The following is a 14,913-nucleotide window of genomic DNA, read 5'->3' as shown; positions in this document are numbered from 1 at the left end:
CTATAGACATGAAACTTGGATATAACTTAGAGTAGTCAGTGTACAGCTTGTATAGCAGTGTAGATTTACTGTCTTCTGAAAATAACTCAACACACAGCCATTAATGTCTAAATAGCTGGCAACATAAGTGAGTACACCCCACAGTGAACATGTCCAAATTGTGCCCAAATGTGTCGTTGTCCCTCCCTGGTGTCATGTGTCAAGGTCCCAGGTGTAAATGGGGAGCAGGGCTGTTAAATTTGGTGTTTTGGGTACAATTCTCTCATACTGGCCACTGGATATTCAACATGGCACCTCATGGCAAAGAACTCTCTGAGGATGTGAGAAATAGAATTGTTGCTCTCCACAAAGATGGCCTGGGCTATAAGAAGATTGCTAACACCCTGAAACTGAGCTACAGCATGGTGGCCAAGGTCATACAGCGGTTTTCCAGGACAGGTTCCACTCGGAACAGGCTTCGCCAGGGTCGACCAAAGAAGTTGAGTCCACGTGTTCGGCGTCATATCCAGAGGTTGGCTTTAAAAAATAGACACATGAGTGCTGCCAGCATTGCTGCAGAGGTCGAAGACGTGGGAGGTCAGCCTGTCAGTGCTCAGACCATACGCCGCACACTGCATCAACTCGGTCTGCATGGTCGTCATCCCAGAAGAAAGCTGACGCACAAGAAAACCAGCAAACAGTTTGCTGAAGACAAGCAGTCCAAGAACATGATTTACTGGAATGCCCTGTGGTCTGACGAGACCAAGATAAACTTGTTTGGCTCAGATGGTGTCCAGCATGTGTGGCGGCGCCCTGGTGAGAAGTACCAAGACAACTGTATCTTGCCTACAGTCAAGCATGGTGGTGGTAGCATCATGGTCTTGGGCTGCATGAGTGTTGCTGGCACTGGGGAGCTGCAGTTCATTGAGGGAAACATGAATTCCAACATGTACTGTGACATTCTGAAACAGAGCATGATCCCCTCCCTTCGAAAACTGGGCCTCATGGCAGTTTTCCAACAGGATAACGACCCCAAACACAACCTCCAAGATGACAACTGCCTTGCTGAGGAAGCTGAAGGTAAAGGTGATGGACTAAACCCAATTGAGCACCCGTGGCGCATCCTCAAGTGGAAGGTGGAGGAGTTCAAGGTGTCTAACATCCACCAGCTCCGTGATGTCATCATGGAGGAGTGGAAGAGGATTCCAGTAGCAACCTGTGCAGCTCTGGTGAATTCCATGCCCAGGAGGGTTAAGGCAGTGCTGGATAATAATGGTGGTCACACAAAATATTGACACTTTGGGAACAATTTGGACATGTTCACTGTGGGGTGTACTCACTTATATTGCCAGCCATTTAGACATTAATGGATGTGTGTTGAGTTATTTTCAGAAGACAGTAAATCTACACTGCTATACAAGTTGTACACTGACTACTCTAAGTTATATTCAAGTTTCATGTCTATAGTGTTGTCCCATGAAAAGATATAATAAAATATTTGCAGAAATGTGAGAGGTGTACTCACTTTTGTGATACACTGTATATATATATATATATATATATATATATATATATATATATATATATATATATATATAAACCTTGCTAAATGCTGTAAATCTAGCCATAGTAACCAGAGGAAACCCATAAAATACCCTTATTAGTGTTGTTACTGTAAAATGTTTTGCAAATTGTACAAAACACAGAAAACATGATCAATTCCCACACAGGCAGTAAACAAAGGGTAGAATTAAAACCTGGTTTCTGGAGCTGTAAGGTAACAACACTACCTGCTGCACTACTGTAGCAACCCCACTGTTTTATAGTTTTAATAATACAGTCCAGTCGATCAGCAATGAGATTTATTCGGCAGTTTCATTTAGACCCTGGAGATGAATAATATTTTCATCGACCTCTTTGCAAAATTGGTTATTGTTAAAGCTGAACAGTAATGAAAAGGCTCAAGCTAATTTAGCCTTCCTACACACACACACACACACACACACACACACACAAACATCTCTGCACCTGCTCTACTAGTGGCTCATTATTATGGAAGATTGCACTATCTGCTTACTCCGGATGAGTGAGGTATCTCAAAGAACCTCTGAAAGACTCGCTCTTCTTCTTCCTTGCCTGCCTACTTCCCCCCTGCGTTTGAATATTTAAATATCTGATAGTGAGCTTCAGAAATGGCTTCAGATCTGATTAATATTAGATGGCAGACTGTTGCTTTGCTGCAATGTTTACCAATCTCTGATGTGCCACAGAGCTTTTTGTATGTGCTGCTCTGCAGATCAAACTCAAGACATCCTAGCTAATAGAGACAAATAGAAATAGGCATGGCCAAGGTCATTGTTTTTCAATAAAGAAACTAGAGAGAAGTATAGAAATATATTGAAGCTTTCATTTCCTACTCTCTGAACCAATTTCCTGCGCTACTGATCTGAGATCAGCTTTAACCCTTCATATCTCAGAGCAGATAAAGGAGGCTTAACTCAAACCAGTATCTTTAAAATCAATATGTGGACACCTATGGTGCACAGGTGGCACAGCAGTCTATTATGCTAGCCCACTGCTACTGACATTTGAACCCAAGAGGTGAGGTGGCTGAACCCCTGCAGGCCCTTCACACTACAGGCCCTTCACACTACAGGGACACAGTCATGCTAAAGCAGGCCGGGGCTTTCCCCAAACTGTGACAAAGCTGAAAGCATATAATGAATGGCTATATTTGTTTTTTAGACTTGTTTACGATGGGTGTGACTGAACTTTAATAAACTCAATAATTTAGGTTGTGTTTATACGAGAGACCTTTAAATAGTTTCTACACTTATATATTTTAATTTGAAACGGTAAGGGAGGGAGGAATAGTAATTGGTCATGTCTGAGAGACTGAGGGAGAGCTTATAGTCTGGATTTAGCACCATCTGATTTCCACCTTTTTGGAAGCTCAGAGAAGCTTTAAGGGGAAGAAGATTTTCATGTGAAAGCAGCAGTTCATCAGTGGCTACACGCTCAACCAAAAAAATTTGTTGCTGTTGGCATTAAAAAGTTGGTATGACGCTGGGAAAAATGCATTAGAGTGTGACTATGTAGCAGAGATGTTCACAAGTCACAAAATACAAGTCTGAGTCGAGTCACGAGTCTTTAGGCTAGAGTTCGAGTCAAGTCACGACTTTTTAGGTTAGAGTCCGAGTCAAGTCACGAGTCTCTAGGCTAGAGTCTGAGTCAAGTCACGAGTCAATATAATATACACAAAACATATATTGGAAATGTAGTGTAGAAACAAATAATATGTACGTTTAGATAAAAACAACAACAGATTAGTGACTGTATTTTGCCGTTTTACTTAGTGCCTTTACTTTCCTAGGTACCAGTTAAAAGCTTAAACTGAGGTTTTGTTTTCATTGCAAATGACGGCACAGCAGCCAAAATCCCAAACACAGCAAAAAAAATCCATAATACTGCTTACCTTAGCTTATGTTGTTCCAGATGCTATCAAATTTATAAGCTTATTTATAATAAGTTATTTTGTAAATGTGCTTATAATTAAAAACCTCCAAACTTTTCCCGGTTGTGAAGTAAAACACAAACTTGTTAGAAAGCCAATCAAGCGTTTCATTGACAATCATCTGTGTGACACTGAAAACTAAATACATGCAAATAACAGCATTTCTTACTAAAAATTACAATCAGAAGGCGGTCTTTCAACCATTAGTGCCAATTCTGTAGGAGCGTTCCATTCACATTATCTGTTACTGTGAAGTGCGCTACGTAGGGTATTCCACCATTTTAAGTAGGGAGCGACACTTCATCACTACGCCGGAAGCTGGTTGGAACATTTACCCATTCGTGCGTTGCGGGTTAAGACGGCCGGAGCGTTATTAGAGAGCAGAAAATGACATGATCAGAATGATGTCGGACTCGAGTCCCCATTTCTGCTATGTAGAAAATTCTTAGGGTTTTAAAAAGTGCGGAAACTTTCTTAAAGAACCCTCGTATTAATAGTGCGGTTTCCTTTGTCCGAACAAACCAAGAAAATAATTCAGAAAGCCTAAAAAAGTGATGTATGGCACACATATGACATATTTTGCAAGCCAGTCATCATGTAACAGACTTTTCTATAATGCAGCACGCTGAGAATGTTTACTGTATGTGTTTGCATATTGAATGCATTTTATCTCTTTGGGATTTCCACAGTAGATGGGATCACCTCTTCCTGTATTCTGTGATATGCCTTAAAACAGTCAGTACAGTTGTGTTCCCTGTAACTCAGTACACTTTATTTCTTACTTCATGAGTTCAGCAAACCCTAAATGTGCTGAACAAGGGCCAGTGATAGCTCAGTGGTTAAGGTACTGGACTAGTAAACAGAAGGTTGCCGGTTCAAGCCCCGCCACCACCAAGTTGCCACTGTTGGGTCCCTGAGCAAGGCCACTAACCCTCAATTGCTCATCGTGTTCTGCTCACTGTGTAAGTCGCTTTGGATAAAAGCGTCTGCTAAATGCTGAAAATGTAAACAATGCACTACGACTGTTGTGTATACCTGGTGGTATTTTAACAACAGGAAACACAGCAAGAGGTGGTAAAATGGATAAAGAAGTTAAAACAGAAATTTATCTGCTGCACACACCAAAGAAGGTTCTCGTGGCGTGTTTAGTGTTGCATCTTGTGACATGTCATGTTTGGTTTGTTTAGATGCCCTTGGTTCAGATTGTGCTCACACCTGAAATGAATCAGACTAGAATATGTTGGACCAAGACCTCACTGCTCAAGGGCTCTTACTGTAAGAACCGCACTAACAGAGCAATCACATCAGGGTTTGTTTTAATCGAACCAAAGCTGACAAGAATAAACACAACTATAAAGGGGTGTCCACATACTTTTGGCCACGTTGTGTATGTGTAGTATGTCTCCAGTGCCACTTATTATCAAAGGCATTTTATTTATTGTACTGGTAGAGGACCTGGTTGTCCTGGTCTGATAATGCTATTTTTATTAGTTCTATTTCTGAAAACACTCTTTGTGCTGCATCAGTGGTACTTATTGCTATGGTAACATGCTGTCCTGTATGTGCAGGATAACCGATGTACTGCAAGTGAAAAATATTATCAATTACATGGTTTTTTACTTTAAAATCAGGTGACACTTAAATTGTTGCCGGATCTTTATTCAAGTCATAGTTGTACACAAATGCATTCTGCCAAAACTAATAACTGATTCATTATTCATTTTCAGTCCAGGCTGGAAACCCTTTAGGGAAAACCTGGTGGATTTAAATTTTACACCGTTCTTTCAGGATTTCTTAAGGAAACTGACTCTTTAGGTCATCCCAAATGATCTTAGTTGGTTAAAACTGGTCTCTGACTTCAGAAAACCCAATTGTTATTTTATTTATTGAACAAAATTTGCCTAATTATTATGCTTTTTTCAGTCCCAATGGTAACAATGCAGCCAAAAACCATAATACTTTCTCCACTCCAAGAATTTGCTGTGTTTTGGCGTGCAGCCCTTAGCCCTTTTTCATCTATGAACTCTGCACACGCACCTCTCTATCTGCCATCAGAGTCCTTACACAGCATTTGCAGACTCCACCCACATAGTCCAGTCATCCCGCCCTAGCAGAGACGTGTCTGCTGCAGGCACTGCCAATTATGCCCGCTAGATGGTGCCCAGCCGACCGGTGGCAACGCGGAGTTTCGAACCGAGGTGTTCAGAATCTCAGCGCTGGTGCGCTAGCGGAATTTGCTGTGTTCACAGAGCATTGTCCCAGAATCATTGTAGTTCATCTAAGTGGTCTTTTGCAAACTTGGTGTGCAGCAATGGTGTTGCTTTATTAACACCATATTTGCTTTTTTGTGGGTGTCACATAAACAGTGAGCTTATCCAGTTGTATAGATTTCTGCAATTCCCGTGCTGCTAGCCTCTGTTTTATTTGCTTTTTTTTTTTTATTATTATTTTTATATTTCTAGAAAAAATTTATTTAAAACTTCAAATTTTCATCTTAGCGATGCCAAAAAACATTATTCTTTGTTTATTCTTATTTTGCTCGGCATTTAAGTTACCAATAACCCTACTACCATGGTAGCTGAGGGGGGCTGCAGACTAGCACTTGCCTCCTTCGACATGTGTAAAGTCACCAGCTGCATTGTTTACACCAGCCAGCTGTGGATTCTCACGAAGAGGCTCATCACACAAGCGAGTTACTCTATGTCCTGATATTTGTAACTGACTCCTTCAGAAATTTAACTTTTCTTGATTTAGTTTTGGTATTGGCTTACTGTGCGACACAGTAGCTCAGTGGGTGGCACTGTGGCCTCATAGCGAGAAGGTTCTGGGTTTGTTCTGGGGATTCTATGGAGTTTCATGTTCTCTAGGTGCTCCGGTTTCCTCCCACAAATCCAAAGACACATAGTCAGGTTAACTGGAGCTACTAAAATTGGCCCAAGTGTTTGTGTGTGTATGCCTGTGATGGACTGGTGAGCTGTATGGGGGATTTCCTACCTTTTGCCCAGAGGATTGGCCACCATAAATCTAGATAGGATAAAGCAGTGGTAAAACAGACAATAAATAAATGAATATTGGCTTTGTTCACCCATGTATTACCTTTATTAACATTGTTAAGGTTTCAAAACAGAAGTCAGAATTTCTGTATACTAGCTTTAATTCAAAACTACATCACACCAACAAACTTATCTCATTGGAATGTCTGATTTTTGGAGCAGTCATAGTAGTCAAAATGTGGACACTAATGTGTCCACTAAATGTGGACACTGAGATTTAATCTCAGTTGTGCTAGTGACCTGGCTGGGCTCCCCTGCTGGCTGGTTGAGGCATCTCCAAGATTTAACTCTTTGTGACACTCCACCTCTGATGAGTGAAAAGAAGTAGCCAATGATGGCACACATGTCTGTGGCTCTTTTGGTTATTGCAGGGATGGTGCAAAGGTCGGAAAAATTGTAATCAGGGAATGGAAAATGACCTGACTGGGAAAAAAGGGACAATGCAAATGCAAAAAATTGAATTAATTAATATGTTTAGTAGATATAGAAAGTACAATTGTGTTAAAATTTAGGGCAGACTATGTTTCATATAGATTATACCTGCAGTTTAGTTTAGTTTAAATCAATCATCTGTGACAGGGCGAATGATAACAGAAGCCTTAAGGGATGGAGGAGGGTGCAATGAATGATAGCCTTGGCTGAATGAAGAATTGAAAATGTGTGCACAGAGCTTCTGTCTTGTTATTAGTCATGGCCATGGACACCTGCACCAACCTTGTCCCCCTTTACTTGAGGGGACTGAAGATTTTGAAGAAGTTTTTTCAACAAAATGCCATACAAAATACACCAGTAAACACATTGTTTAGGTTGGTTCCATATTTTTTTTTATAAAGGGTTTCATTTCAAAGCTTTATTCATTTATTATTTCATCAACAACAATAGAATTCGGGATATTTCATCTATTAAATTTGCATTTTCTATTAGCTAATTACTTATTTCAAAGCCAAAAAGCCTTATTTCAAAGAGCCTTACTTAAGGGTAGTGACAGCTTTGCAGTGACTGCTATCTATCAAATGTGATCTGTTTTATTTTTTAATTTTTTTTATCACCCAATGTCTTTAAAGGAAACTCAAGTTTTCTTTGAGCTAAAATCACTGATATGAATTGAAAGTTTAGATTTTAATTACTCTCCTGTTTAGCTGCCAGCTTAAGTTAGCAGTTCTAAATATACCATGTGTGTGTCTCTAAAGTAGATGTGTATTTGTGTTATATTTGTGGTGTGTGTCAGTGTGTCCGTGTTCAGATCTCTGCTGGGTCCCAGGTTGATTGGACTAATAAGCCTTATTGCAAAGGCCATTAAAGGTGAAACTCAGCCTGAGGCCATTAATTGATTGTATGTGTGTGAGAAGTGGGGGTGATGCTTCTGGTACATTTTTATGCTTTACAGTTTGAGATAGAAAAACAGGTGTAATGATTTCATTCTGCTCATCAATGCAGTTTTAAATCAGTGCAGTGCATGAGCATGTCTTGGCTATCACGTCACAGTTATCACAATTTAACACAGAAAGGAAAGTGTTTTTACAGTGTTTTGCTGTTTTCATGTACTGTACGTCATTGACCTGAGAAGTTGGATAGGCCTGTAGAGTTCTGAGACACAGTTTTATGGAGTTACAAATCAATACTAAAAATGTAGCCATATGGATTAGCAGTTTGTCTGGTGCGTGGAGGTAAGGCTTATGACCAGTAAAGAGGTCATGGAGTTGGGTCATTGATGACGAAGGAATAGTTTTCTTGTGCACAATAAGACACACAATAAGACACAGCAGTGCTGATGGAGTTTTTAAATACCGCACTGTCACTGCTGGACTGAGAATAGTCCACCAACCAAAAATATATCCAGCCAACAGCGCCCCATGGGCAGCGTTTTGTGACCACTGATGAAGGTCTAGAAGATGATCAACTCAAACAGCAGCAATAGATGAGCGATCATCTCTGAATTTACATCTACAAGGTGGACCAACTAGGTAGGAGTGTCTAATAGAGTGGACAGTAAGTGGACATGGTATTTAAAAACTCCATCAGGGCTGCTGTGTCTGATCCACTCATACCAGCACAACACACACTAAACACACCACCACCATGTCAGTGTCACTGCAGTGCTGAGAATCATCCACCACCTAAATAATACCTGCTCTGTGGTGGTCCTGTGGGGGTCCTGACCATTGAAGAACAGGGTGAATGAAAGCAGGCTAAAACAGTATGTAGAGAAATAGATGAACTACAGTCAGTAATTGTAGAACTACAAAGTGTTTCTATATGGTAAGTGGAGCTGATAAAATGGACAGTGAGTGTAGAGACAGGGAGGTGGTTTTAATGTTATGGCTGATCAGTGTATATATGACAATAAAGTCATTCCATTCTATTAAAAAGGGCCTTTTGTCCCCCTCTATTGTAGAAAGAATGTTGTGCTGTAAGGTGGTCCATCTACAGATTTATAAAGGGCCTTATAAATATAAGGCCCTCTATAAATATATTTATATTTGTACCTTGCAACTCACCCACAGGTGCCACTTGTGCCCAGCGTCTTTCTTATTGTGCAATCTTGTACACTGAGCATAAATGCAGCAAGTGAGGCATACAGTTCTTAAGATGTTTGTCTAGGTTCTTCTGTGACTTCCGGTATGAGACATCTATGCATTCCTAATGGCTCTCACTGTGGTTTGCTGAAGTCCCAGAGCCTTACCAATGGCTGTGTAAGCCTTTTCAAAGTGGTGGATTTTAATGACACATCTGTATTTAGATTTTTACAATGTGGCATTGTGCTGCATTTTGAGCTCCTCTACTCTGTCTCACAGACAGGTTCTATTTAAGTGATGCTTAAATTCAACAGTTCTGGCAGTAATCATGTCTGTGTGTGGCTAGTGAGACTGAACCCAACTGTCAATTGAACTGTTTAATGTAGTATCTAATGGGGCAATTACTGTTTAAGATATGGTCAGATAGGTCTGAACAACATTTTTCCTTTAATAAATAATAAATAAATAAAATAATCAGCAGCATTGTTGGGGTGTTTATAAACTTGACACACACACATACACACACACACACACTGCTAAGAATATTTTAGATAGATAGATAGATAGATAGATAGATAGATAGATAGATAGATAGATAGATAGATAGTCTTGTTTTTTATTTTTATTTTTTTAGATTGGGTTTGTACATACACTGACTAGGCATAACATTATAACCACTTACAGGTGAAGTAAATAACACTGTTTATTTCTTCTTTACGACACCTGTTAGTGGGTGGGATATATTAGGCAGCAAGTGAATATGTTACATCAGGAAAAATGACTTTGCCAAGGGCCAAATTGTGATGGCTAGATGACTGGGTCAGAGCATTTCTAAAACTGCAGCTCTTTTGGGGTGTCTGCAGTGGTCAGTATCTATCAAAATGGTTCAAGGAAGGAACAGTGGTAAACCGGCGACAGGGTCATGGGTGGCCAAGGCTCAGTGATGCACGTGGGGAGCGAAGGCTGGCCTGTGTGGTCCGATCCAACAGACGAGCTACTGTAGCTCAAATTGCAGAAGAAGTTAATGCTGGTTCTGATAGAAAGGTGTCAGAATACACAGTGCATCACAGTTTGTTGCATATGGGGCTGCATAGCCGCAGACAAGTCAGGGTGCCCATGTTGACCCCTGTCCACCGCCGAAAGGGCCAACAATGGGCACGTAAGCATCAGAATTGGACCACGGAGCAATGGAAGAAGGTGGCCTGGTCTGATGAATCACGTTTTCTTTAACATCACGTGGATGGCCGGGTGTGTGTGCGTCGCTTACCTGGGAACACATGGCACCAGGATGCACTATGGGAAGAAGGCAAGTCGGCGGAGGCAGTGTGATTCTTTGGGCAATGTTCTGCTGGGAAACCTTGGGTCCTGCCATCCATGTGGATGTTACTTTGACACATACCACCTACCTAAGCATTGTTGCAGACCATGTACACCCTTTCATGGAAACGGTATTCCCTGATGGCTGTGGCCTCTTTCTGCAGGATAATGCGCCCTGCCACAAAGCAAAAATGGTTCAGGAATGGTTTGAGGAACACAACAATGAGTTTAAGGTGTTGAGCTGGCCTCCAAATCCTCCAGACCTGGCCCCCAGATCTCAATCCAATCTTGTGTGCTGGACAAACAAGTCCGATCCATGGAGGCCCCACCTCGCAACTTACAAGAGTTAAAGGATCTGCTGCTAACATCTTGGTGCCAGATACCACAGCACACCTTCAGGGGTCTAATGGAGTCCATGCCTCGACGGATCAGGGCTGTTTTGGGCTGTCAGCAAAAGAGGGACCAACACAATATTAGAAAGGTGGTCATAATGTTATGCCTCATCGGTGTATATCCTATTACTTAGTTCTCTGGCTGGTGAGCCATGACTTAATAATCACACTTTTAACTATACCCTTACCATTATCTATATGTGTTGTTTTATTTATTAAGTGTGACATTGATGAATGAAGTTTTACCTAATTATTTGTCTGATAACAAGTAATTGATTTACTGACTGAATGACTAATTCATTTTGCATTTCAGGGCAGTAATGTGGTGGAGGACCAGGACCTGCTGGAGATTGGAATTCTTAACTCTGCCCACAGACAGCGTCTCTTGCAAGCCATTCGTCTTCTACCTAGGGTGAGCACACTTGTAAAATATCAGCACCACTTATACTACATGAAATCATCTGACAAAAATAGTAGCCTTCACCAATAGCAGTACTTTATTGTTACATGCCAATACAATAAATAATTAGCTTGCTGGACATTCCATGTCAAAAACAAATGGTATTACAATAAAGTGACCTCTATGTGAGCTAATAAAAGCCTTAGTAATAAAAATTAATAATAATAATAAATTTTTTTTTTTCAAAATCAGCATTTTAATCAGCATTTTTCTTCTATTTGTGGTTCCCCACACTTTCATTCATATTGTACAGCTGGTTCTTCAAACTTTATTACTTCTGAACTTCATTCTCCTTTGAAAATCTTGCCTATTGATGTATTTTATGTTATATGAGAGCTCAAAAGTAAAGTCGTGCTGGTTTAGATGATTTAAAAGCCTAATGTGTTAAACTTGCCACTCATATAATAATGTATCCTCTTGAAAATGTATTTAACTTGCCTTGTTTGTGCCAGAGTGTCCAAGGTGGAAATCTGTACCACTGCTTAAATCTGTGAAGCTGATTTTTAATCAGTTATCACCATCACAATCTGGTTTTAGACTGAACTTTTCCAGGTGTGCAATTTTTATCTCTTTCCAAGGCTTCTGATATGGTTGATCACTACCTCATCCTTGATAAGCTGTTTTATTGGCTTGTCTTAGAATGCTCTCATTCAGTTTAATGCCTATTTCCATAAAAGGTTTATTAGTGTGTGTGTGATTTTTTTTTAAGGTTCTTACTTCTCAGATTACTTCTTTTCTCTGTTTTTTTTATTGATGACCTACCTTAAATATGCTCAGATTGTTTTGTTCATCTTTATGCTGATGACACTGTTCTTTACACTTCCAACTCTGACATATTATAAATCCAGAATTCTTTAGTCTGATTTTAACTTATTATTATTCTTTTGATTTGTATGTTAATTTTGATGATGGTTTACCCCTTAAGAAAGTGAATTTGATGGATGGACCGATTGATCCTGAACTCTCTTTTAAGCCTTACATTGATTTTACTATAAAAAGAACATAGTGTTGTCTAGTTTACTTTATTGCTCAATTAACTGTTTTACTTTCAAACTCATAAAAAGAATAACTTCTCAGTTTATACTATCTATTATTGATTATGCTGACATTATTTATCAGAACACCCCTAACATCTATATTAAGCTCTTAATGTTGTACAAAAATTTCTCTGTATATTTCTTTTAAAGTGTTATGAACTTACCATTGTTGGCCGCAGGTGGCACAGCTTTAAAAACACACGCTGGAACCAGAGCTAGGATCTCTAATACATCGTATTGAATCTCAGCTCTGCCTGCCAGCTAAGTCTGAGCAGCCACATGAACAACGATTGGCCTTTTGTTTAGATGGGTAGGACTAAGCTGGGTGGGGTCTCTCTCCCATGACTGGTGCAATTACGACCTCTGCTGGCTGATTGATGGCGCCTGCACAGAGATGAAAAAAGAGTGCTCTCAGGGTGTGTCTCTCCATACACAACGCTGGGCTGCACTGCACTTATCAAAGTGTGGGTGATAAGATGCATGCGGCATGCTGCCCACGTGTCGGAGGGGGCGTGGGTTAGCTTCGTTCTCCTCAATCAGAGCAGGGATCGGCATTGGTGGAGAGGAAGCATGACGCAATCGGGCAATTGGACGCGCTAAAAAAGGAGAAAAAGGGAAGAAAATGCATAAAGAAAAAAAAAGAACTTACCATAGTTTTATGTATGCATTGCTTAATTGTTTACAGCCTTAATCTAAAAGACATTTACAGTGGGGTCAGTTAATTTTCAACAACTTTTTTGTTCCACACAGACATGCTTTTACTAGATTTATTTTTATAGAAGTTTTCTAGATCATTCCAATACAAAGCTTCTGATTGGTATAATCTTCCACATGTCTTGAGATCTATTACCTCTTTACGCTGCTTTAGGACATCCTTATTTTCTCATCTTAAAACATTATTTATATGCTTTTAATTTGTGTGTACTTTAATGTTCAGTTGCTGCTTTGAATCATCATTATGCTGATGAAACTGATTTAATAGGACCCCCTAGAAAATGTTACATCTCAAGGGACTATCCTTTCAATTAATTTTTAAATATCAAACTACAGTCACTCATCTGAGAAGGCTTCTCACAAGGCTTTAAAGTATATTGGAGAGAATTTGTGCCCATTCAGTCAAAAGAGCATTGTAGGTCCACAATTGATGTTCTAGTTCATTCCAAAGCTGTTCAGTGGGACTGAGGTCAGGGCTCTGTGCAGGTCACTTGCTTTTCTTTAAACCTAGCTTTTTCATGTCTTTATAGACATTTCTTTGTGCACAGGGGCACACTAATGGTAGGGCCTTCCCTAAACTGTTGCTGCAAAGTAATTTACTTTATATAATTGATTCATTACATCTGTTAGCTATTGTTGTGGCTGAAACACATAAATGAATGGTTCTGAAGGTATAGCTATTGACATTTGAAAAACATCTCTCTCCCTGTGTGCGTGTGTGTGTGTGTGTTTAATACCATATAAGCTCCACTTGTGCTGTAACCCACCCAATTCAATTCTCTGAACAATAGTGCATGTGTGTGTTTCTACTCACATGACTTCATACCAAATAAATTGCTTCACTGTCCCGCATAACCTTCTACTCCTACTAACCTTCACAATCAGAGCGAAGGACTGCAGACATGTGTGACTGCTACAGACTCTCAAGACACTGCACATGTGCTAGTCCCAAGCACATATGTGCATAAGCCAGACTTGTCTTGTGTGGTTATTACAGTTAGAATAAATGTAATAAATGCAAATTGAAATGAGATTGTGTAATTACCAACAGTGGATTCAGCATTAAACCAGATGATGAGGAAAGAATAGGACTGGAGGCCTTTAATATTTTTGAAGCTATATACTGTGTGTGTGTGTTAGTGTGTGTGTGTGTGCAAAAGTTTTAGGCAGGTGTGGAAAAAATGCTGCAAAGTAAAAATGCTTTCAAAAATAGAAGCGTCATAAGTTTGTTTTTGATAATTAACAAAATGCAAAGTGAATGAACAAAAGAGAAATCTGAATCAAATGAATATTTGGTGTGACCAACCTTTGCCTTCAAAACAGCATCAATTATTCTATAGCAGGGGTGGGCAAACTTTTTGGCTGAAGGGCCAAACTGGGTTTTAAAATATTACAGACGGGCCAGGCGACAGACTTTAACAAAGGTCGGGGTCGGTAGTGTTTGGAGAGCGCAAACTAGTGGAATTAACTGAAATGCAAGGTATTAAAGAAAAAAAGTGAAATAAAAGCAGGCTCTAAAGTAGGGCTGTGCGATATGACTAACAAACTCATATCTCAATATGCTTTTGAGAAGTGGCGATATACCATATGATATAATGTAAGCTTAAAGTACAATGGCAGGCCACTGCCCATATTTTACCTTATATTGTTTATAAGTTCTCTTAAAAACACAAAATACTGTAGTTCTGATCAGGGATGGACTGGCCATCGGGAGGGTCGGGAGTTTTCCCGGTGGGCCGCTCTGTATGTGGGCCGCTGAGGGAGTGAAAAATAAATTCTGTTTTAAATATTCCTGAATAATAATCCTGAAGTGTACATTGGCCCGCCACAGTATTCTCACTGCATATCCATTGGCCAATCACAGAAATGTCCCTCCCCCAGGATAAACCGTAATCACAACCACTAGTTCAAAAAATACATAGTAAATGAGT

The 14,913-nt window shown here is 39.9% G+C and overlaps 1 protein-coding gene across 3 annotated transcripts in view; it reads left to right on the top strand.

The window, feature by feature from the left end:
* The window catches only part of anks1b (ankyrin repeat and sterile alpha motif domain containing 1B), a 215,732-nt gene that overhangs the window by 138,869 nt on the left and 61,950 nt on the right, over positions 1-14,913 (top strand). For all 3 annotated transcript variants that reach the window (XM_062994177.1, XM_062994186.1, XM_062994195.1), the window contains one exon: positions 11,085-11,183. In XM_062994177.1, coding sequence (XP_062850247.1) covers positions 11,085-11,183 — 99 coding nt within the window. The remainder of the gene's footprint in view (positions 1-11,084; positions 11,184-14,913) is intronic.

The sequence above is a fragment of the Trichomycterus rosablanca genome, chromosome 1, assembly GCF_030014385.1.
Source record: "Trichomycterus rosablanca isolate fTriRos1 chromosome 1, fTriRos1.hap1, whole genome shotgun sequence".
In the NCBI taxonomy this organism is placed as follows: Eukaryota; Metazoa; Chordata; class Actinopteri; order Siluriformes; family Trichomycteridae; genus Trichomycterus; species Trichomycterus rosablanca.
The sequence above is the reverse complement of the archived record's forward strand: the minus strand, read 5'-3'. Positions and strand labels throughout refer to the sequence as shown.